Here is a 25,927-nt window from a genome sequence, read left to right as displayed (position 1 = left end):
ACACATTGCTTCTAAGTTTAAGCCTGGCTGCTTGTGTCCACGACACCAGAGAGTTAAGCACAAGGTTTAGTTTACAACAATTGTGGTTCACCCTGATCAGGATTGTGGTGCCTGTTTGAAGAGGACTCACACCCACTTCAGCCAAGAACCCAATTTATAATATCACAGCATTAGCTGTAGTAACAGCATTACGGCTCGTGATACAAGGTTTGGACTTGAGCCCCTGGCAGGGCAAATGTGGCTGCAGCCACCTGGTTCAGCTATGGAAGATCAATGGGAACCTCTCTGCCCCCACTCCAGCACCCATTTTTATGCACATTGCAGACTATCGCCTACATGGTTTTCTTGTTTTCCCCATGGCAGATACCCTATAAGAAAATCTATGTCTGGGGAAGTGCAGTTCGTTGTGTTTCCAATATCCCAAGAAAATATTGGAAATCTTTAATTCTTTAATTTAATACTGAGGTAGTGGCAGGGCTCTCTTGTAATACCACTATGAATGAGTGTAGCAAAAAGCAGGGTTATTAAAGCAAAGGGCCGGTATTGTAATGCAGTATCCAGCCAGATTCCATATTCTGTTTTAGCGTGTTCCTTCAAGTATATTGTATTATTTATAGTATATATACGATTCTAGTGCCCTCACTTACCTTCCTGTGCTTTGCCTGCCCTAATCAAGTAGCCACTTAACACTGACAGAAGGCACACAGCTCACTTTTTCCAATGCAATCCGATTTTAGGCTAATACATTATATTGGAATTATCTTGCAAATGTTTTTCGACCAGTAAATGTTTTTATATTTACAGATACGATGGCCAAGTACGAGTCAACAGACAGAAGACTGCCAGAGGAAAGGAAAGGAATCGGTAAGTCATTCTAATTACATCTAAAACCAGAAATATTTTCAACTGTGGTCATAACTCTTAATGCAATAAACATAGTTTATTCAAAAGAAAAAACAAGTTCTTAATAGTAGTGTCTGTCAAATGCTGTGATTTGTTTTGTCTTGTAGAGACATGTATTGATAATTAATGTTACCAGAAAGAAAATCTCTGTCAAAGAGGAAGGTAACAGAGCACGTATCCGAATAGACAGGTACATGTGGGGATCCAAACCCAAAGTAAGTCAAAATCACAAATTCGATGGGCTTTTATCATAAATATCCTTCGCAGGACTAAGCACTGACATTACTGAGTTGAATTTCACGTTATTTAAAATCCACTTTGCTTGTTTGGTTAATCTCAGGAGACAATTCCCTTCGTGCTTTTACTTAGAGTATTGCACGTGTAAGAACTGCCTACAACCAGGAATCATTTCTTCCATCCTTCCATAGATACTGGTTATTTTCAGAGTTTCTGTGGCTACCCCATTGCGACAGTTTCAAGTAAAATCATATAATTGCTGGGATTGCACAAATGGAAATAAAAAGGGCTCCATGGAACTGTAGGAAGCTACTTTGTGTGCAAATCGGCTCATGAAAGAGCAGAATACTGTCACACATGGTGAAGTTAGCCAGTGGTTGAAGTGGGCTGACCCATTGTACCATGCTGTATACTGTGGCTAGCGTACTAAAAATATGAATGACACAACAACAGATCAATGGATGAAGAAGGCTAGCTTATAACCCCTATAACTAAGTATATTATGTGTATAATTTTCATAGGATCAAAAACCCTTGGATAATGTCAAACACAGCCTAGATGTGGACCTCATGGATCAACAATGGAGAATGAAAGACAATATATAGTACAGTCTGGAAACTCGTAACGTATCCTGGCACTGGCAAGTGGACCAGAAAGCCAAATCTAAAAGGACAGATTAATTAACTGGAATTAAGTGATGGCCAAACGTGGTTCCCGGGCTCACTGTGTCTTTGGATTCAAGCTAGCATGAGAGGGGTGATGCCCCAAAACCAGTCCCAGGATGCTTGTTTCTGGTCCAGGGAGGACCTGGCTTGGTAGTTCGGGCTGGACTGTTCCCATGAGGCACAGGGTGAAGACTGATTTGCATATGGCTGGGTATAAACTGGGGTGGCATGATGAGCAAAAGAATGATGGAATTAACTCAGATATATTGACTGGGGTTGAATGTTTGATTTGCTCTGCATTCCGTCCATCGTCTGTGTGTCTTTTGCTAGATTGTAACTGTCTCCTGAATAAAACATAATTATATTTGTATCCAGATCCAAGGTCTCTCAACATCTGAATAACATCTGCACATAGATCCACCCTTCCCATTTTTAGAAATGTCTTCGAGATATTCTAGAATCCAAACCTCTTGCCAAAGTTCTTGAACATGCATGTAACAGGGAAATGTTTAGGAGTTGTTTTCTCTTGAGGTATCAGTAGGGGCTGTGCTTCTAGATGTCATACGAGATCATGGGTGGCTCATGTTGGAAAACTCACTGTGTGCACTTTTGAAAAAGGTTTTTGGGTCCTAGTTTTTAGCAATCAGGAAACTTGTCTGACCCACAGACCCTACAGTATCTGTATTTCTGCCATTGTCTTGTCACTACCAGATCTAGAATGTGATTTTGTTTGGCAAATTTAGAATACTATATGAAATTGGATTATTTCTTGGGTGGAATAATTATAACCCTTGTCAAGGTGTACCCTCAAAGTCACTAAATTAACCTGATCTCAACCCCCTAGTAGCTGCAGCATGGAACAGATAGGTTTATATTAAGGCAATGTGTAAGGTATTTAAATAATACCAAACAGTAATAAAATCAAAATGCAAAAGAATACAAATTTAAACCCAAATTGAAAAAAAGAGTAACAGTTAATACAAACATGACGAACATCCAATGAGGTAACCTGAGATACGTATTTTTACATTATTTAATAAGAATTGTGCCAAGAAGCACATAGTGATAGTTAGTTGTCGTGGTAGACCAGGGGCTATGCACAATTTGAGGCTGCCAGCGATGGAGTGTGAGTAGAATATACCAACCAGGTTCATCCTGGTCAATGATTTTACCTTCTGACTTGGTCCTTTAATTTCCACTACACCACAGAAATAAAAGTCCGGAGTCTCCCAAGACCACTTTGAGACTCAAAGGGTGTCAGGAAGAGGCCAATAGCACGGTGCAATCTAGATCCAGATGCCACTGGTAAGTTGGGTAGTTGCAGGTGAGGTCTCTTGTAGCTTGTTTTCTTCCTGAAGCCTCACAGGAGGTTCACCAATTGACTTTTGAACCCACTTCTTCGTCCAGGGTATAAGGGGGAGAAGGTTTAGTCATTCAGGGCTCCTCTCAGGTCATAGATATCAGGTACACGTCCTCTTCTTTTGTTCTGCAGGTTCTTCAGTGTTCTGAAGTGAGTGCCTGGGGGTGCAACACTTATGCCTGGCATAAACTAGTAGGTGGGAATCACCCCTGGCCATGCCGCTCTAACTAACGGGTAAAGGTTCCAGGGGCAACCCAACTCACTTTGGTTGTTTTCAAGATGGCAACCGTCTTCAGCCACACTAAACATGGGCCCTGATTGCTGGGTATGTGTGTGGGGGGAGTCTACTGTGATTATCCCAGTGTCCTCCCACACTAACAAATTTGTGAAGCAGCCACAGTACTCCACATAAACCCAGAGACAGCAGTCTGGTAAAACAAAGCAAGCTTTTCCAGCAACCAGACAGTGGATACACAAGAGTCATTTTGGCATCCTGTTTTCCTTATGCTTAAAATATATTTATTTATTCAAATGTATTAAAAATCTAACTTCACCATTGAATTGGATTCTCAATAACCATTAAAAAGAGTTGAATTTTTTTTTTTTAGCTAGTCAAATTCCCAAGATACAGTATTAGGATTTGTAATGTGTACTTTAGTTTTCTACATAGGCCTGCAAACGTGTAAACCAGTTTGGGGATGTTAGTCACTGTAAAGACATGCTAACATGAAATTCCTTCATCTAGTACTTTTAAATAACATGCACCCTGTCTTCTGAGCTACAAGGCCTAAATAGGGGTGACATACTAATATTTCAAATGAAGGTTTGATCTATCAAAAGCGTTTATTGTGACAGGTTGAATTGCAGCGTCTAAACTGCCACATTCAGGCTACATGCTAGGACTGAAGCCATGTTTTAAACTATCACTGTAGTTAATGGCACAATAGGTACCACAGTCCGCTGGTGGCATTTAAACTACGAGCCCTGGGTATAGGTAAGTTAAATAAACCACTTAGGAATATGCCACGTTGTCTATGTTTAAACGGAGAGCAAAGGCACTGTAGCTCTGGTTAGCGGTCTGAAATGCACAAGGTTTTAATGACAGTAAAAAGACAGAGCCCAGTAAGAGGTGAAACATATCTGTGGTGACCACACAGAAAAGGTGGATTTCTTACAAACACAGCTGGTGGTGTCGATTTCTTGCTGTGAAGATGCTGCCTCTTCTGTTGAGGAGTTTACTTTTTTTGCCCATTGTAGGAAGCTGGTTCTCTATGTACTATACCAAAATGAGGTGTAGTGTGCAGAGAGTCCAAGGGATCCCCAGGTGCTTTACAGAGGCTAAAGGAAATAATACTAATGCTCTTTTGTGGTAGTGTGGGTTAGCAGTTAGGCGTATCAGAGGGTAGTGTCAGCATTTATTGTATACACCGTAGCAATAAATGAGACAAACACTAAATGAATAAATCCGAGACTAATTTAAAAAAATAGTGCTTGGCTATATGTATTGTGCAGAACCACAGAACTTTGTTATAGGTAAATACGTTTCTCAATAAAAATACTTTTTAGTTTCAAAAATGGACACTGTGCAATTTTCAGCCTTGGCAATGTTATCCTATGGGAGCAAGAAAACCTTCAGCATACAGAGGGATAACATTGACTTACAAGACCAGTCTTCAGAAGTTAAGATCAGCATTGGGCATTGTTCAGGTCAGCACCATCAAGACACCACCAGCAGCACAAGGGCAACCGGGTGAAACGTTTGAGGTCGGGCGCCCAATACAAATCAATGGAACTGGGGCAATCAGACAGGGGCTGCTTACACGTAAGTAGCAGCGGCTTTGAGGGCCAGTCTTTGGGGGTATAGGCAAAGACTGGACAGGGCCTCAAATCATCACCAGCAGTACACAACCAGCAGCACAGGGGTGGCCAGGTGCAGGGTGCCATCACAACATTGGGGGCCCAATGAAAACCAATGGAGAAAGGCCCAATAGGACAAGAAATGCAGGCTCAGGTCAGAAGGCCGGTGGAAAGAAACCAACAGCTGGTCAGGTAAGTTGCATTGCTCAGTGATGTATGGACACCTTTTGTCCTCTTCACCAAGGCCCAGGACGGACTTTCTTTGTATCAGTAGTGGTTTACCAGAGCAGGTTGTGGTTGAGGGGGTCTCCGTGCAGAGACTGCAGGCAACATCGAAGAGTCCAGGAGAGGTCACCTCACGGTGGACTCGGGCTCTGGGGCGGGGGGGACCTTGCTGGGACTGGTGGGCCACTTGGACTTGTGCCGGAGGCATCGGGCGCAGAGGTGGAATTGGGGCAGTTTTTGTGGTTCTTCAGGTCGCAGAGTCTTTACTTTGGAGATGGTTGCTTTGTGAATAGGTCCGCTGTTCTAGGGAGATCTTGGTTTTTATCGAAGGCAGACAGTCCTCCCAAGGTTCTGGAGGTCACTGGGCTGCAGGACGAGTCATCTTCTGGTGGAGGGTCATTGATGGATGCAGACAGGCCGGTAGGGCTGGGACCCAGTCAGTTGGTCTCTGCAGTTTTCTCTGCTGGTGCAACAGTCCATATGTGCGTGTCTGGCTCTTCTTAGGTCATAAGGAACTGAAGTTCAGGATCTGGAGATGCCTCCTAAATACTAGATTTAGGGGAGTTACAATGTAGTGACATGTAGAGGCCAATTGGCCCCTAACCTGTGGTGTCTACACCCTCTAATATGCATTCCTCCTATGCCTAGCCCTCATTGGATAAGTCCCACTATCTTTAAGATAGTGAGCACTGTTAAGTGTACTTCACCTCGCCTTCAGCACCTGAGGGATTAAATAGGCAGAGGGGAGCACACCTCCTATTCTTTCTAAGTTTTCCTGCCTGTCCTCCCGCTAAAAAGTGGATGAGGACCGGAAGGGGGCCTGCTCCCTCTAACAGGAGAGGCCGGAGTCACATTACAAAGGCGGCAAGTTCTTTGAAGCTACCCACCACAGATGGCTCTTCCTGATCAGGGGGTGTTGTGAACACCACCGCCCAGGAAAGGTGTTGTTCTTGAACTTAGAGCATGCAGGCACTCTCCCCATGAGGTCAGAGCACTGTCTGGTGGTAGCAGGCTGGGTCAGTCCAGTCGGTGACCAAACTAAGGATTTGTAGGTTTCAGGGGAACCCTCTACGGGATTCTGTGTGCAACTTTAGTTTTTTTGTGAAAACTATTTTATTGTCATAATTTCAAAAAAACAGTGCTGGTTACACTTAGCAATGTCCATTGTCATGATACACTCATTACAGGGTATTTTCAAGAGGTAATACATTGTATACAGTAGCCTTATTCCCAAACCTAACATATCTAAGTGTCAGGACCCCTGATCCCTGGCATGTAATCGGCGCTCTAATAGTCCTCGTGGGCTACTCGCTTAAGTCTGGGTCTGATTCCTCTGCCGGGGAGGCACAAATATTGCCGCAGAATGAATTCCACTTGCCCCACACCCGCTCCCACTTTTTGGGACACCCTCTGTGTATGAAGACTGCTTTTTCAGCCACCATTGCTCTATCAATGTCTTGACACCAGAGCTGTTGTAAGGGGGCAGTGGGCGCGCCCCAATGCTGTGCGATATTGCGTTTAGCTAGCGTGTTCCCAAGGGTCGCCCAGTCCTGTGCTGCGTGGTTGAGGTCAGTTGGCTCCTATATATTGAGGAGGCACCTTCTCGGCTCAGGGGGAACTTCAAAGCCACACACCCGAGTAATTGTCTCCATGACCGCCTCCCAATAGTGTGTTATGTGAGGACAGTCCCATAGCGTGTGGTAAAACGTGCCCTGTGTCCCACATCCCCGCAGACAGAGAGGTGTCTCAGTCCGACCAATTTTGTGGAGCATGGTTCTAGTGTAGTATGTCCTATGTAGGATTTTCAGTTGCACCAACTGTAGTCGAGACCTCTAGCGGAGACGCCAATGCTTCTTGTCAATCTTGGTCGTCCATGTCCCCCAGGTCTGTCCGCCATTTGTCTCGCAAGGCTTGCATGGGATCTTTCTGATTATTGATTAGTTTGTGATAAGTGAGAGAAATGGCTTTTTTAATGAGATGGTCTGTAAGGAGGCGGTCCTCGAGTGGCGATGATTTGGGGAGATCGGCGCCTCTGGGTATGGCCCTTGTAAGTGCGTGCTTGATTTGCATATAGCAAAACTGTTCTGAGTCAGCCATTTGATATGTTGTTCGCAGTTGGGCAAAACGTCACTACTTTTCCCTTCTTCCAGAGGTCCCCAATTCTCGGGATACCAATAAGGTCCCACTGTGCGAAACCTTTACTGTAACAGAGCATACCTAGTTTTGGCGTGTCCCACAGTGGTATGAGTTGGGTGAGGACTCCCTCCCAGCCGAGCGCTCCCTGCGCTTTGAACCATATGTATATTGTATGTGCAGTGGGGCCGATCCACGCGCCTTTCTTTTTCTTGTGGTAAAGCGCCACCAGGGGTCCTTTGGCCCCAAGAGTGTGCATGTCAAGCCGTAGAGCCTGTTCCTCCTGCTGGGCAGTGTGTGCAACTTCTTAATACATCTGACACTGGAATCAGTGCAGGTTTATTATGCTGAGATGTTTGGTACAAAACATCCCATACATTCAGTGAAGCCACCATGGAGCTTCGGAACTCATAATGATGAGTACCCAGCCCATGTACTAACTATGGCTTCCCAGGTCACTTACAATATTCAGAAATCGACAAGAGTATTGCAGAGGGCTTAGGCCTGCTCGAGGGATGTCTTACCTGTATCTTGTGCAGTATCTCTGGGCATGGTACACAAGGATGTGTACCATGTTGACTCTTCAGTTTTATCTGCACCAAGACAAGCAGTCTGCAGTAGCAGGGTGCATGTGCTTGATGAGGTGTCCTTTAGGGTGTCACAATTTGTGCTACAGTCATTAGGCACCCTTTTTAACCACAATGTCTTGGTACCAGGTGTACCTTCTATGAAGGACTTATATGTGAGCTAACGGGGTGCCAATTTTGGATACAAAGGGTATAGATTAGGGAAGGAAATCTGGCACCGGGGACTTGGTTGGCAGGGACCCTGTGTATGCCCAGTCGATAGTACGTCATTTTCCAGCAACAAGTGGGGGCTCACCTTGTCAAAAGAGGCACTTTCCTACACCCATGTAGGTAGAGGTTGGGACTTACCACTTTGTGAAGAGAAATTATGCACTAAAATGTGAGTAGTGTTTGGAACATCCAAGTGAGGTTCGCTGACAATAGTGATTATGTGGGTACATTTATTGGCTACCTATTATTTGTCCAGATGTGTAGGAGGAATGGTGTTTTGTGGAGTTTATCAGGTAGCTGCAGAAACCATTTTCAGCTTTAATACATAACACAGGAAAATAAGATTCTTAACATTGCAGAGCAAAGGTACAATTGGATTTAAATTTCTGTAATTTGAAGACAGTTTAAATACACAAGGTGCCTTGGCAAGAGATTCGGAAATAATAGTTGAGTCTATACCAATTAAAATTTGAACAAATGAGTCTTGCCTTGTTTTTGGAAGACTAAAGGCATGGAAGATGCACAGAGATCAAGAGGCAAAGTATTGAACAAAGTGACAGCTAAGAACAAGAGGTATGCAGGGTATCTGAAGTAGTAACTGGAACACTGTTGTAAGAGTGCAAGAATTCATGTAAGGAAGACATTTCTTCTGAAGATAGAAGAGATCAATGCATAAAACACCTAATGAACTAAACAGAAAAATTTGCAAGAAATTAATTTTCTGTAGAGAACCAATGGAGAAGTGATTTGAATTGCATCTATTGAGGCAGAGAAGAAAATTAATAGGCATGTTCTGGACCAATTGCAGTTTTTAGTCAATCCTAGTAAGAGGGCTACAGCATCCTCCCTCCCAGTCTGATGAGACATGTGCGAAAAATGACACTTTAGTCCAAGATTTTCAATTCAACCACCAGACCACAATCTGGGTATCAAAGCCTTATAAGTAGTATGTAAAAGCAAAAATAGCAAATGGGAAATTATGAGGAAAAACATATGCATTACCCAGTGTGGGACTCAGGGAGGTGTCCTGTGGAACATTTCATTGAGGAGAATTAGAACCAGCGAGAATGGGAGTGTTGGCCATAGCCTAAATTGTTCCTGATAAAAAAAGGATTCAAACCATTCAAACCAAACTAGGGATTTGGATATGATCTCCACTTGACGGAGCCCCTTCAGGACCATTCAGGGATGAATTGTTTGAAAAGTGGCTGAGAGATCTAAGAAAGTCGGTACTGCTGCACTGTTGTCATCCAATACCATTCCGATACAAGGAAGGACTCTGGCCCAATTGATAAATGAAATTCGGACTTTGCAGGATCTAGTCTCCTGGATCCTGCAAAGTCAGAAAATGTCTAAGCAGAGGGTGTACATATTTTCAAAAACTTTGGTATGAATGGGCAAAATGGAAATGGCCTGTGTTTTTTTTATAAGAAGTATTTGTACTGGGTCTCTTCATAATGGAATGACCAAGACAGAGACACAGGCAATAGAAATATATAGATTATTGTAGTGACTAAAGATAGTAGCCTTTTGATTGAAATGAGTATTCTCCTTTGTAAGTGGTCGAATATATTCTAAATGGAGGCAATTACTGATGTGAGGGCCTCAACTGTGAGAAATCCTTAGAGAGGAAACCAGCTGGAAAATAGAGGTAAAAATTGTTTCTATGTGGTTGTGGAAGCAATCAGAATGTTCTTCACTCAGGGTTTTAAAGGCGGGAGTGGAATACTGCAGACCAGAGTGCTGTCTATGTTCTTTAAAGGTGCCATGAAAATGGATTACTTGTACGTATAACTTCATTTGGAAAGAGACTCATCTTTTCCCCCCTAATATTCTAATTATCTTGCATGCACATTTAATGTTATGTAGCTCCTCTGTGAGCCTGGGAGCTCGTGGACACAACCATTTAAATCTCTTTGTTTACAATGGACCTAAGGTGACAATAGCAGAGAAAACCCACAAATTGGAGGTGAAAATGCCTAGGGAAGGAGCGTTCTCTAAGGGAGGAACAGTGGTGATGAGGTTCTTAGTAAATTCCATAGCCTGTAATGTACACCACGTTCTACTTCTAGATTGTGGTAAGGCTATAGAATCTGAATTGCGACAATGGAGCTACATATAAAAGAAGATGGTGTAATGGTCAGTCTAGGGGAGTGTAGAGATTGAGGAGAACATGAAAAGGTCTTTAGGGTCAGAGAACAGAAGTTCTGGGATTGCTGTTCTAAATGTGTGAGAGCCATGGGCAGGTCATGAAGGTACTGTACCAGAACATTGTGTTGTATTCACAGTCCTACAAAAATATCATAGTCAGAGTTTCAATACATCAATACCATGAAAGTAATTATTCATGGGTATGCATGAATGTACTGTTCTTAACTCCATATAAATATATCCTGATCATTTTTAACTTCAAGGTATATAGATGTCAATTTAGGAATAGTAATCTGTTGTTATATATACTTACCTTTATGATATTGGAGTAGTTGAAATTCTGGCTATGTTATATTTGTAACACAATATTGTTCTCTCATTCAATTATGATGAAGAATAATAATAGAGAGTCTGGGAGTGTTTTGAATTCTATGAGATCCGGAAGTCCTATCTATGCAATAAGAAAATCCTCCAAAACAACAATATTAGATGTATTACCAGTGTAGGGAGCTGAAAATTATTGAACTGTTTAGCAAAGTGAATGTTATTCTAAGGCAGGAGTTAGAGAGAGGAAGGATGCCAGAGGGGTGGGTAAGATAAAGACTGCCATGATCTCAGTGCCCCAAGGGGGGCAGCTAATGCAATCTCTAGAGCTGTACTGTCTCATATCTATGGTTATGTTAATGTTAAAAAGGTTAAGCTCATGCTCTTCAATAGCTTTGTGTACTAGAGTGGGATGACTCAGGACTGAGCAGGTGTAATTAGTGAGACAATGTCCACTGGAACGGTTATAATGTGCCATTTGGTAGACGGGGATGCCTATGGTAGGCATTTTTAGTTAGATGGTTGCAAGTTGAGATGTACTTTATTGGTCTGAGGGTGTCTCTGAAGTAAATTAGGTGCTTGAATACTGTCTCTTCTGTCAGACAGACGAGGACAGACCTTGAGGTGCCACCAGTACATCTGCTCTCTTAATCATGTTAAATAGCTCGGCACAAGCATGTGGTCAGAGTGTGCCGTATAGAATGAAAAACAACCATTGCCAAATCCAATGCAAGTTAAAGTGATTTTTTGCAAGCATATTCTTCATAGATGAAAGAAGCAGAAAAAAAAGAAAACATATTGCTGCCCAAATATGACATCCGAATGCTAGCAAAATTTTTTTAATTTGATAACAATATTAACCATTTATCTCATTTAATTGAAAAGTACTGTTGTTTCCTAGCAGGCTTCAGTAGAAAACCATTTTTAGTTTTAATGCTTGTCATAAATAATACAAATTCTTAGTCTTGCAGAGTAAAGGTACCATTGGCTTTGAATGTCAGTAATTTGAAAACATACCTTACACAAACACAAAAGGAGCAAGCATTTGCAATGCAATAGGTCTCGCATTCATTCGATTTTGAGCTATTGGCATTGTAAATGACAATGCCTTCTATTTATGTTTTGGATTTTAAAACATAAATACAAGGCATTCTCATTTACAATGCCAATAGGCTGGAGGGAGGAGGCTGGGCCGAAAAGCAGTAGACCAGATGTTAGCTTGTTTGCCTAGTATCCAGATGGGACCTCCATAAGGCATAGAGAGGAGGCCGTAGGGGAGGTGTTCTGTGGCAGAGAGGTGACACACACAGAGTCCCAGCCGGTGGAGGCAGTTCAGAAGGCACCCTGTTTCCAGAGAGGTGCAGGCTGGCGCAGGGCAGCTTGATGGACGCGGTAGAGGAGGGAGTGAAGAGTGAGTTTGTTGGAGGAGGGTGAGGGAGTGCACACTCAGACGAAGGTGGAGGGGGGGGCTGCTGCCTGACAGGAGCAGGTCTTAACCTGGCCTGCCCTGGGCCCTCCTCTGGGCAGGGCCTGCTACACCCACAGCAGGGACACCCTCGCCGCAGTGCGAAGGGGATGAGTGGCGGGTTGGCACGGGCTCCAGAGCATACAGACTGCACACCACCCCGGGGGACACATCCTCTCCCCCATCTTACTCTAAGTCACATGCAAGATTGTATTACCTTTTTGGAAGATGCATTTTGAGACGATAATAAAGCTATATGTTTCTATGAGAAGAGGTACCCAGATAGAACAGTTAGGTTCTCACTCACTGCCAGACGTTGACGCTGATTTACTTATAATACACTGCGGCCAATCGTAAAGCTACTTGCTTGTGCTGCCCGAAAGCTTCTGAAAGGTGTGAACAAACACAACTGTTACCATCAGGTTGCACAGGATCTCTTTTACCCCCTTTTTAGTACAACTTGGGTCCAAACTAAAGATAGGTTTGACCTATTGGTTGCAATGCTTGGATGAAAGTTCGCTGGTGGCAGACAGATCCAAATACTGAAAACAGAAATGCATACAAGTGCACGGCGTCAAGCATTATTATGAACCCTGGCATTTCAGCTAGCAAATATCCCGCCAGAATTACTACCAGGCGAGGCATCAATCCACCAGAATCATCACTGTTCAAATCAATAATATCAAATCTGAATTGCCATATCAGCTAAAAATATCCCTTTACAATTGTTGTGATTAACATCAAATGGGAATTGGTTGGTCAGAAAATATTCCATCACAATTACAGCATCCTAAAAGAACATCCCTTCTGACTTACTGTGCGAGAAAAAACCCACACTAAATGGAATGTGACACTTAAGAATATCCCATCAGAATGAATAGAGCAAGGCATGTTGTGGATTGCAGTTTAAAACCGGGCAGACTACTGGTTGAAACGTAAAAACACCACGCAAACACGAGGAGGGCAGGGACGGGGAGGGAGGGGATTCAAGATCAGAGACAAGTGCCAGGAAAAAGAGGCGTTGTTTGAAGAATACAGGGGAGAAGTCGGGAAAAGCAGAGAAGGGCCATGAGGATGAATGGGCAGACGGCAGGGGGCGCTGAAATGGAACAAAGATGGGGAAGAAAGAGACAGCGCGCAGTGCTGGGAGGGACTTTTGAATACAGGCAAAAAAATGGCTGCAGATGTTCTACTTTCTTATCCATGCTTAAGGGGACAGGCTGAGCCCCAGAGTCCTGCCTAGGCAGGCACAGAAAAACAAAGCAACATCTGGGATAGTGCCTTAAGGAGGCATTAACCAAGGCACCTGCGATCTGCCACGTCACAGCGCTGAACTGCAACGAGCGGATAATATGCAAGATGCGAGCAGAGAAGACGCTGGGGCAATATAAGGAAGGCAGCCACTTGTTTATATTTGCATCGCACTTCAAGTGAAAGCGCGATGCAAATATAAACAAGCGGCTGAGTGAAACAGATGTGTACACGCCCCCTATAGATAAGAAATTGCTTCACGACAGCCGTGAAGCAGACGACCCAGTCCGGGTGGGCCATCCAAAGAGGAGACAGGGCGCAAACAAAAAAGCCTAATTTCAAATAGGGAGTGAGCGTTTAACATAATTGCTGACGCACGCCAATAAGAAAGAGAGGCGGCCCTTCAAGTGCCCTTCAGATATCTCCTTAATCACAAGAGGTCTCACAAAGCGAGCAGGGCGCATGCGCTGCAATGCTAGGCTAGACCTAAAAAGGATAAATAATGGAAATAAAAAATCATTGGCAAAGTAAAGTATTGGCTCAACAGCTCTGGCAAAGTAAAGTATTGGCTCAACAGCTCGGGCACTGTAATGCACATTTTAAGTAGCTATGCACATGTGACCGGACAAATGCCATTGCTCACAGTTCAAGAAAGCAATGATTGAAGTAGGATGACATATTACCCCGTGCTGCATGCTGAAGTGGGGGTTAGCAAAATGTCAATTAAAGACCAATGGAAAAAGGACTAACCCAAAGCCCTCTATGTATATATACATACATGTATGTTTTCTTTAATATTTTTTTAAATACTTGATTATTTGAGGCTGCAGGAATAGCCCAGACCTAAGAAAAAAGGATGTTCTTTGGGGAAAATCAAATCCAAAACAGATCCAGATGATCCTCTCAACAGGGTGGAGTTACTTCCGCTACAAAAATATTGGGAATAAAATTAAAATTAAACAACTAGTTAAAAAGATAGACTAATGAATTGAAAAGAATTAAAATTATAAAAGTGATAACCACTGATCCTATATGTAATTGTTTGGTCAAATGAACAGGTTCGAACTTCCGACTGAATGTGGAAGAGTAGTTTCTAGAGAAACTAAGGGTGAAATTCACAAGAACGTGTGCTAAACATCACCAAAAAATGCTAGCGCAACTTTACACATCGCAGCCCATCGCGGAAAAATATCCCTGTATTAACGTGGAATTCACAACACGGCGGTATCATGTGATAGACCCCTGAAAATGCGGCCAATGTCTGCGATACAACCACTCAGACGGAGATAAAACCACAAACCACAACACCAGAAATCTTGCGATGAGCCCATCCGCGATGAGGAAAGCAGGGATAAGCACCGCCAGGACCGCGAAACACACGGCAGGCGGGAATAAGCACAACAAAAGCCTGTGTCCGCGATACAACCACCCCGACGGAGATAAAAACACAAACCATAACACCAGAAAACTTGCGATGAGACCATCCGCGATGAGGAAAGCAGGGATAAGCACCGCCAGGACCGTGAAACACACGGCAGGCGGGGATAAGCACAACAAAAGCCTGAAAAAGTAAGACAGACCAAACAGAAAACAACAGCCAACCACAATGGAGACAACCCGAGCCAGCAGACAACCCCACTAAACCCATTGGCAACAAAACATTGCACATGGAAGGCCAACTTGGACAAGATGAATGCAGCCTGAGAGTGGAGGAGGATAATGGTAGAACACCAGAACTCCCTCAATGAAGCGAAAGGCACAAACAAGCAGAAACACGTTAACAACAAGAAGGCAGCAATGCACACCAGAGTTCAGCGCCACACCAGGAGCTGGATGACATGGGGGAAATGGTCTCCACCACATCAGTCTGGAGATGGTGGCAGGACTCGGGGACCGGAAACTGATCTAAACAACAGACACAACAGCAGACAAACCGTGCCCAAGAGTAACAACACCAACCAGATGCACAAGTCACACAACCCGGGAATGTCACACCACTGAACAGGCACAGAAGTGAAGACAACACCGCCTGAAAGGGAGAAGGGTGAGCCAAATCAGAGCTGAAGGGACATCTCACACACAATGCAGCACACACACATAGGAAGCAGAGCACCCCAACATCCAACACAATTTAGTACAAACACCAACTTGTGCACAACCAAACACAGGACACAAGTGCACCTGCCTGTGGCCGGTAAACGGCCATACGCATCTGGCAAAGCATGAAACAGGGACATGATAATGCACAAGTACAAACACACAGTCCTGATGGGGTTGCAATGCATGGACGGCATGGAACCAGAGAGTCCGTGACACACATTGGCATACAAATAACCCTGGGCGAAGTGCACTAAGCAAGCTACGCGTAACTACATGAGCTGCGTAGTGCGGTAGGGAAAATGCTGTTCGCACTGATTGCACAGTGCCAGAAGCTTGTCCGCACTGTGCAATCATTGCAAATGGCATCTTGCACAGTGCAAGCGGTCGTTTTCTGCCGCTCGAGTAGATTTGTACTCGAGCAGCAGTTTTCTCAACGCGGACTGGTAGTTTCTCATCGCGAGCGGTCGCGAGCATACGCAACCACTCGCAATGAGAAACCTGACCTCCCGCGTTGAGAATCCTGCTGGGAGGTTTATTTTCCACGCTCGCGATTGGCAACTTGATGTTGCTGATCACGAACGAGGAAAAAGTCTCGCCGGGATGTCATTTTGCTTGCTCGCGGTCACCAACTTGATGTTGAGGACCACGAGCAAGCAAAAAATGCCCGCTACGCTACGCGTTTGTGCACTGTGCTACGTGCAATTCACGTACCGCGTAGTTGCGCAAACTACGCAAGCGTTGCGTAGTCCTACACCCAGGGTTACATACAAATCAAGAAACAACACAATTGGAGACAGTACAGCCAAGAGAAGTGCCACGATATGCATACCAATGCAGCAGCATGTCTGAATGAGGAACGTAGGAAAGCGCCCATGTCCACCTCGGGGGAGTCCCTCACCAACACAAGTCAGTGCCAACCCACATTGGTTGTCTGCTCCTGGAACTTGAGCCCTGGCCAATGCAGCCATGTCCACTGTCGTCTCGGGACATGTGACCATATCCACAACATGCAACCATGTGTCGTGACAAGTGCAATGGCTTACATCCAGTTGTGGCTGCAGGTACCTTGTCACTCATCCATGAACGCAAGTGCAGCTGCGTAGGCCAACATCTCCAAAGAGCGATGGTGGAGTGGTGCACTGGTTATTGTTACGAAGATGATGGTCAATGAATCAATAAGTCTTGTTAAGTGATAAGTCTTATTTATTTCCCAAGACATAGATTGCCAGCCAACGCGTTTCGTTCATTAGATGAACTTCTTCAGGGCATGTGTAGGCGTACTGTTCAAATCACAATCTACAGATACAGGTAGAAATAGTTCAGCGCGAGGACCACCATGATAAGGGCCTAGGAGCGCAGTGTTTCTGTGAAGCCGGAACCGAAGGACTCGTTCCCTGAGGGAACGAGTCCTTCGGTTCCGGCTTCACAGAAACACTGCGCACCTAGGCCCTTATCATGGTGGTCCTCGCGCTGAACTATTTCTACCTGTATCTGTAGATTGTGATTTGAACAGTACGCCTACACATGCCCTGAAGAAGTTCATCTAATGAACGAAACGCGTTGGCTGGCAATCTATGTCTTGGGAAATAAATAAGACTTATCACTTAACAAGACTTATTGATTCATTGACCATCATCTTCGTAACAATAAGCAGTGCACCACTCCACCAACCCTCCCCTTCAATTTTCTGCATAGCAGTTGGCACTCCTCAACGGCGAGTGCTGGAGTTTGTCTTTGTGCACGCTTACTCTACTTATTGAATCACACTAAGGGAACTATACAGGTCAGTGCGGTCTCTGTGTCCGCCGTTGTCTGGAACTACAAATATCTCCAAAGAGCGAGGGTCGTCCACCACATCTGACATGTCGACGTAATCCATCAGCTGACCAGGACAGATGTGCTGACTCCAAACACTGGACCCAATGTGCACCAAAGCCCAATCGCGTAGTGGCTCAATGTGCTCACTGCAAACGACGACTCGTGCAATCTCCCAGGTCCAGGATCCAGCCTGCATGCCGAACATCCATGCATGCCATAAGTGGTCATCCTGGTGACACTCCTGGTCATGGCCCAACAGGGGGCGCGCACACACATCGAAATCCAGGTAAGCTACCTTTACGTTGGAGAGGCAGACATCCATGGACCATTCGAATATGCACGAGCGACAATGCAACACAGGCTGTATGCAGGTGACGTGCGCAAGGCGGAAGCCCACCTGGTAACTGATCCGCAGCACTGCCAATGGCAGTGCCCCAAGTACATGCAGCAGACGTGCATAGTACAGCTCCACGTGACTGGAGTAGACCATGTGTCCGGGATGGTCTGCCATTGCGTCAGTGGCTCTGCTTCAAGCGGCACTGGCTTGCCCGGAGATAGTCCTGTGGATGAAATGGCACAGCTCGGTGCAATGAGCAGTGTCTGTGTGCAACGGGTGCAGGCCTTGGGTGGGGTGGGAGTACATCTGAAGGCCATATCACGCACGCCAACTACGACCAAGGACTACTGCGTGTGGGATGTGTACATGTTGGTCTCACGCTGGGCAGTGCATAGTGTGGGAGTCACAAGCAAATGATATCGTACCTGTCAGGGGGTGCTGGGCAAATGCAAGTTCCTGCTCGGAGCTGCAGATGTGCTATGTAATGTAATGTAATTAGTATTTGTATAGCGCAGATTACACTCCAAGGAGCATCTTAGCGCTTCAGAGTGTAGGAGACCATGGTGACTCATTGATCTTGTGGTGGATCCTTGGTTTAAAGATACTAAATCATGTTTTTGCATTTTGTCTCGGATAGGGTGTAGATCCAGGTTTTAACAGTTTTCCTAAAAATTGTTTCTGTAGTAATATGTCGGAGGGGGGGGGGGGGAAGTGAGTTCCATGCTCTGGACCCCAAGACAGCCAGGGCTACAGCCTGATAGTACAGACAAAGAACCTTTCATCCCTACAGTAACTTCACCAGCTGCATGCATACAGGAGACGAACAGAGGCCGGTTGTGGGTGTGGTGGGACAGCTGCGACCCTGGGACTCATGGATGAAATGCCCAGCACGATGCACATGAGCGGACTCACTGTGTGTCACAATGCCACACAGCTGTTCCGCCCTACCACGGGCACTCACACTTATGAGCATTGCACGGGACACAATTCTAATGCCTGTCCGCGCATGTCCTGCGCCATGCCAAAAACACCGCAACGCTGGCCTTCGAAGGTGTGCGCCCACTTGGGTGTAGGCCAATGGTCCGAACAGGGCAGACACAGGTGTCCAGCCCATGGCTTGCTGGGATCGCGCTGCGAATGAGGCCAGGCAACAGACTCTTGCATCCGCAAGGCTGATACACATCACACCTGGCATGCATGTGCCAAGACCCCAAGTGTCCTAGCGCTCTTACATGTACCCGTACCTGTGGGCCCGCCCTCTTGGTACATGCCACATTGCAACATCATGTACTGTGGCCCTGGTGGTGACAACACCCCGAGACAGAGACACACTTACCGCACTTCCTGCACCGGGCCAGGTCCGGACCACGCCCTGCCCCCTGCCAGACCAGCACACGCAGCCTGTGCATGCAGGGGGGCAGGTGCGGGGCTACATGTCCAGGGTCACTGCCAACGCTGAGGTGACATGGCAACGTCCGCAGAAGACAGCACAATGTGGTGTTGCAGGGCCCGTGCACATCAAGCTGACACAATGAACACACAGACACACTTGCTCAGATAGTGTGAATGGCTACGGGCACATGTGCACAGCCACATTTATTATCAGGCACACTTACCGAGTGACACCTGTGTTGGATGTGTGTGGTATGTGTGCACACCAACCGACAAGGGCTGCCTGGTGCAGTCAGAAATCGACAACAGTGTACATTGTAAAGGACACAACCATACAACCATAAAGGCCCCATGATTTGTGCTGCACAGGGTTAGTGGCCAGGATGCACAACGTCCTGCACGGGCTTGCCCCCACGGGCCGCTGACTTGCGGTGCACTGGGGCAGGGTCACAGGTGCAGAGCAGGTTCACAGGATGACAAGGGTCCTTGTCGCGGAGTGTCTCTATGGACAGTGGAAGGTGTACCCCCAGGGCAGGGTGCAGAGGGCAGGCCCACGCTGATACAGTCACTATGGTGGAGATGAATGGAACAGGCACATGTCGAACACCAAGTCCGGTCCAGCCAGAAGAAGATGCAGAAAAACACCAGGCCATGGGCTCTGATGCCACCAGGGTCCAACCAGATGATGCCCATGACTCATTGCGCACAGAGTTAGTGGCACCAGTGCAGTTAGCGGATGCCGCCTGCGATGAGGTGTGTCCAATGGTGTGGATTCCTCCACATCTTACCCAAAACACAGTTCCACATGTGTGACCTAGCGGTCAGCACGGGCCATTCACCGAATGTCACCGGCATAGGTTGGATGGCCCCACCGGCCTGCGTAGTTTAGGTTCAGTGGCACCACGGGACATGGACTTGCGATGAACAAGGTTGATGGCACCAGGTCAGTTGTTGATAGTGTTCGGTCACCTCTGTGAGTGTGACCCGGCTTTCGTCTGGACTGAGCCTCATCTTCCTCTTACTCCTCTCCGTGCGACCACTGGTGTGGACTCTGCCATTCGTGATTCGTAAATAGGTGCTGGATGCGGTACCTACTGGTCCACAGGGTGATCCTGGTCCCTCATCCACATGTCACTGGCTGGCGTTGAACAGGGTTAGTGGCACCGCGTGTCGCCGGCTGGCGTTGAACAGGGTTAGTGGCACCACGTGTTGCAAGATGCCCATATGGAACTATGCCTCACTGATTGGGGGGTCTGGTGCTGTGGCCGATTCCCCGGCTGTGGGGTCACTGCCATTCAGGACTCAGGACACAGTTTCACATATGGGACCTACTGGGCCGAAGAGGACGCCGGTCTAGTATGTGAATGTGGAAGGAGTAATGTGGGCCAGCGTCGGGGGGCCAGCGATGGTCTCTGGAGGCTGCAGAGGTCATGGAACTGGTGCTTGGTGCTTGCACCGGCACGTGGTGGCCCCTCCTTCACACACGCTGGTGTCGGCAGGTGATCAGTGTGGCCTGGCTGCGCAGGGGTGGGCCTGGCAGGTTCGGGGTCCAGCGGGCCAGTGTACAGAAGGCGCACAGGATCATAGGCAACTTCAGTCACGAGGACGGCGTCGGCCTTGTGGCGTTGTGAGAGGCGCCACCTTGGCAGAGACATTGGGCTGTCCAGAAGTCGACCACACCCAGGGCTACGTGCTTTTTATTCACACCCCTACGCTGGCCTGGCCTGGCGTACGCCGGGTCATCCCACTCCGCTCACGCTTACAGGGGTGACGTAACAGACAACATTTGCGCATACTCCCCCACTGGCCGGGGTGACATGGTTGCGTCCACTGTCCACTACACTCCATACACCAGAGGTGTATGTCGCCATGGATATGGGTGTGTTCTGCATACTGCAGTCTGTCCAGCACCTCTCCACTACTCTTGGCATTGTGTGCTTTCCCTGTCGTGCTTCTCCTGCCTCCTTCACACACGCCTGGTAGCCACCTCTCCCCACATTGGGCTAGTGTGTGGCTGAGGTGCCATGCCGTTGATGGCTCATGTTGACGGCTTGCCCAGGTTACCATTGTGAGTTGTTCTGCCGTGTCTGGTGGGTGGGCATGTTGTTTGGCATGTTGGTTTTGATTTAGTGATGTGTGCATTGCCAGAGTTGTGAGTTGCATGGTTGTGGAGTTGAGGTGAGTGGGGTGTTCATTTGGAACTTGCCAAGGGGCTGTGCATTTTTCTTGGTGCCATCCTGGGGATGGTGGTTGCTGATGGACTGTCGGAGGATGGAGAAATCATGCACAGTGGCTGAGTATTTGGAGGCGAGATTGGTAGAGGTTCCACGGTGTTCGGTTGTTGCCTGCACATTGATGTGAGACGTGTGCTTTCTGTTGCGGTGATTGTGTGCTGTGTCGGCAGGGGGCACAGATATGACATGTGTGCTGTGGATTGCCACCGACATGTGCGTGCATCCAGCTATGGCGTATGGTCCTTGCTTGGTGTCCAGTTGATCCTGCGCATTGTGTTGGACGTATAGGGACTGGGGTGACAGGCTGACGGTGTTGTCCAGGTCAGGTGTGAGGGACACGGATGTGGCTGGCTGTGTGACTCCTCCGACTGTGGCGGGTGTTGGTTGGGGGTACCAAGGGCCAACAGGTGCAGCACAGCCTGCAGCTTTGTGTGGGGTGGGATGTTGGTTGTCCGCTGTGTTGGTGCCATCAGCCTGTTGGCGTTGTTGGTCAGGATTCGTAGGATGGTTGTCCTTTCGAGCCTGTAGTGGGTAATGACATTGTCAGGTGTTGGGTCTGTGTGGCTGGTGCATTTCCTGGGGGTCCGCTGTCTTTGTCTGCGCTGCCTCTGTAGTGGTCCGGGGGGGGGGGAGGTTCCGGGTGGGTGTTGGTGTCCCGGGGTGGTGGCGGTGGGTGTTGTGGCCCTCTTGGGTGTCCGGGCCGCATGACTGGTGGCTCCATGGCATCTGTTACCCTTCCGATGTGGCTGTGGGCTGGTCTCCCTTTTGTGGTGCAGACTGTGGTCCGACTTTGCACCAGGTCAGAGCAGGTGTTATTTTCCTGCTGCTAACGCGCCTTGTCGCCTGTTTTGTGTTCTTATCGCAGTTTTGGCTGGTCGTTGTGAATGTTGTGGAGTGGTGTTGTAGCGGCTTTTGGCACGGGAACACCTACTCTGTATCTCATTAGCGATAGTTGCGGGGGTCATCCGCTGCGATGTTTTTTGCGGCTGCTATCGCGGGTAAACTGGTGCTGTGGGCTGTTAACACCAGCTTGTGAATGGGGAGGTAGATTTATCACGACTTTGGCTGTGGCAAAGTGCCGTCAAATCGGAGATAGATCCTTGTGAATATCCCCCTAAAAGTCATGCTTGTACGGATGGAAAGAGACACCATATTTCTCAATGACATAATACACAGATTTTATATGTATTTTTGATAGAAGGGTACCTATTCAGTTCCACTGTATTTTTGTGATGGGAATAATGTTAACAAAATATAATGGAATTTCAAATAATGAATCTATGCCAGAAGCTTGATTTGTAAATCCATTGACTGTCCTACAAATAGAAGCATTGGGCTCTCTAACAAAATTAAAAGGATAAGTTGTCTCGGTGTACAATTTTTATGGTCTTGAGCAACTCTTATTACACTGCATCACAGGATAAAATCGCAATTAGTGAGTAAGATGCATTTTTCTATTATGAAAATGATCCCACGCAGCAATCTGTTTTATAAATTGTAGGGATTTAATCTGGTAGAGTGTCAGTTAAATCAACATATTTAAAACACAAATAACACATATCTATGTATTTCCAGCATTCTTTTAATTCTGTTTTTGTTTCCTTTTTCTGTGTTTTGATTACTTAGTTATTTTTCAGCAGTTTTGGAATGCTAATCAGATTTCGCATTCTGAAATACTCTAAAAAGTTTACCAAAGTACAAAGACTGTTCCTTATGCAACAATATTAAGAAATTCTTGAAAAACTTCTAGTGCAGAGTACGTTATCCACCATAACTCTGCACATTCCAAGTACCAACACAAAAAATATGTGTTTCCTTCCCTGCCCTTTGGGCTTATATTTCAAATTATCATATTTGGGTGTTTCCTAAATGCCGTTTTTTCTTACCATACATGATTCACAAATAATTCTTAGAAATTATGTTTGTCTTATTAATGGCATGTGAAAAGGCGTCTCCAAAAGGCCAACAAGCTGACTTTGAGTAGTAACTTACTGCCTGCCAGTCCAATTCAGGGGCGATATCGTGAAGAAATTCTATACTACATGTATAAACCTTATACACTTCGAACGCAAAAAATAACCCTAGGATTACTCATCTCTAGCTGTTTTACTTCTAATCCACACTGCAAAGCAATCTACGCCATCAGGACCCTACTGGACAATGGTGAGACCGCAGCCCTCATCCTCCTGGACCTCTCCGCCGCCTTTGACGCCGTCTGCCACCGCACCCTACGCACACGCCTTCATGGCGTAGGGATCCGAGAAAAAGCTCTGGAATGGACCACCTCCTTCCTCTCCGGCAGAACCCAGAGCATCCGCCTCCCCCCATTCCGATCCGAAGCCTCCGAGATCATCTGCGGCGTACCCCAGGGATCTTCCCTCATCCCTACACTGTTCAACATTTACATGGCCCCGACAGCACTACCTCAACATGATCTCCTATGCCGACGACACTCAATTGATCCTCTCCCTCACCAAGGACCCCATCACCACCAAAGCCAACCTCCACAAAGGAATGAAGGCCGTCGCCGACTGGATGAAGATCAGCCGACTGAAGCTGAACACGGACAAAACGGAGGTCCTCATCCTCGGCTCCAACCCCTCAGCCTGGGACAACTCCTGGTGGCCGATGGCACTTTGGGCAGCCCCGACACCCACCTACCACGTAGCAAGTCAATGCCATCTCCTCCTCCTGCTTCAACACCCTCTGCATGAGGCGGCTTGAGACCCTCATGGGTATGTAGTGCGCTCTACAAATGTTTGATTGATTGTTTGATTGATTGACGTCCGGTTATGTGAGGCTTCAAAAGCTGACAGTACAAACACAGCATGCAGCCCTCTCTTGTTCAATAAACACTACCCACTAAGAAGCCTGACAATAAATGGTTCAGAGTACACAGTTTGACCTTTCTCTTTTGTTATTTTTTATGTAATTTTCTTCTTCTCTCTGCCTCTCTTTTCCCTATTCCATCCTTTCTTCCTCCTTCATTCGCTCTGATTTCTTTCATTCTCATTCTTTGTTTCTTTCTTTATTTCTATCTTTGTTTCTTTCCTTCTTTGTTTCTTTGTTTCTTTCTTTCTTTACTCTGTTTCCTTTCCTACTCTTCAATCTTTCTTTTCTTTTCTCCATCTCTTCTTTGATTCTTCTTTCCTTTTCTTCTCTCCTTCTCAGCTTCAAGCCTTTCCTTGTGTCCTTCTCTTTTTCTCTCCTTTGTCCCTCACTTACTTTCCTTACCTTCTTCTTTCTTTTGTTTCTTCCTTCCTTTCCTCCTCACTTTTGTGCCTTCATTTTTTCACTCTCTTTACATTCTTGCTCCAGTTACTTAGTATTACTTCTTGCTTTATTTCATTCCTTTCTAACCCTTTCTTTCTCTCCTTTTTACCTTTTATTGCTTGCTTCCCCTCGCTCTATCCTCCTTGACATCTTTTCTTGCTTTCTTACTCTCCCATCTCCTTCTGTCCTTCCTCTCCCCTACCCATTCCATGTTCCCTCTGTTCCTTCCTCAATCCCTCCTTCCTTCCTCTTATTTGCTCTTTCTCTGCTTCTTTTTTCCATTCATTTTTTCCTTCTTTTTAACAGTCATTATTTTTTCTCGTATTCCCCAACTTATCCTACTACTCCTTCCTTTATCTGTTCTCTTTCATTCCTTTTCCTTTCTTTCATTCTGTCTCTCCTTTCTTGAAGAGTCCTAGCCTGTACATGAATCTCTTTATTCATTTATTTGTATGTATTCGTCTCTATTTATTTGCTTCAACACTATGCACTGGGTTTGCATCGTTTCAAAAGTAACACACCCAGCACAATGCGTCAGTAAATCAGGGCCTAAGTGTAGGGCTGATAAATATAAGGTGCCAGCCAAAGAAGTCACACTATAAAAGAGTGCCATGCCTTGAATGCAGAGAATGCAGAGCACAGGGAGAAAAAAAGAAGAAATTCGTGGGAGGGAAAGTGAAAATGGTTGGGTTTCAAGCAACACATCAGCTCATAGCTCTGCTCAGGGTGATCAGTATATGTCCAGCTGTTAGACCTGGCCTTTTTTGATAGGTTTATCCCGAAAGTTTCTGTCTTTTGCATCCTATTTTTCTGACCCTGTTTTCGTTGGCTATAGGATTCTGAGCACTTTACTACTACTGACCAGTGCTAAAGTGCACATGCTCGCTGTATAAATTGTGACAATGATTGGTTATCAATGATTGGCATATTTGATTTACTGGTAAGTCCCTAGTTAAGTGCACGGTGTGTGCCAGGGCCTGTAAATCAAATGCTTCTAGTGGGGTTGCAGCACTGGTTGTGCCACCCACATGTGTTGCACTGTAAATGTATCTCAGACCTACTACTGTAGTGTCTGCGTGCACAGTTGTGAACTGCCATGTTGTCCTGGCAGGTGCACCCACTTGCCAGGCCCAAACCTTCACTTTCCTTACATGTAAGGCACCCCTAAAGTAGGCCCAAGATACCCTCATGGGCAGGGTGCAGTGTATGTGAAAGGTAGGACGTGTACTAGTGTGTATGACATGTCCTGATAGTGAAATACAGTGTATTTCATTTTTCTCTGTTTAAAGGCTGTCTGCCCATAGGCTCATTATTTGGGGTTGCACTGTACTATGTTTACATGTGTAAATTTCCATAGAGACAACATAGGAAAATGATGTTTGGACTGTCTGAACTCAGAATTTAT

The 25,927-nt window shown here is 46.1% G+C and overlaps 1 protein-coding gene across 1 annotated transcript in view; it reads left to right on the top strand.

Annotated features, from left to right (window-relative positions):
* The window catches only part of SEMA3E (semaphorin 3E), a 612,412-nt gene that overhangs the window by 244,776 nt on the left and 341,709 nt on the right, over positions 1 to 25,927 (top strand). The window contains exon 3 of the mRNA XM_085652902.1: positions 805 to 864. Within this exon, the coding sequence (XP_085509028.1) occupies positions 805 to 864 (60 nt within the window). The remainder of the gene's footprint in view (positions 1 to 804; positions 865 to 25,927) is intronic.

Source organism: Triturus cristatus, chromosome 4_1, assembly GCF_964204655.1.
Source record: "Triturus cristatus chromosome 4_1, aTriCri1.1, whole genome shotgun sequence".
In the NCBI taxonomy this organism is placed as follows: Eukaryota; Metazoa; Chordata; class Amphibia; order Caudata; family Salamandridae; genus Triturus; species Triturus cristatus.
The sequence above is the reverse complement of the archived record's forward strand: the minus strand, read 5'-3'. Positions and strand labels throughout refer to the sequence as shown.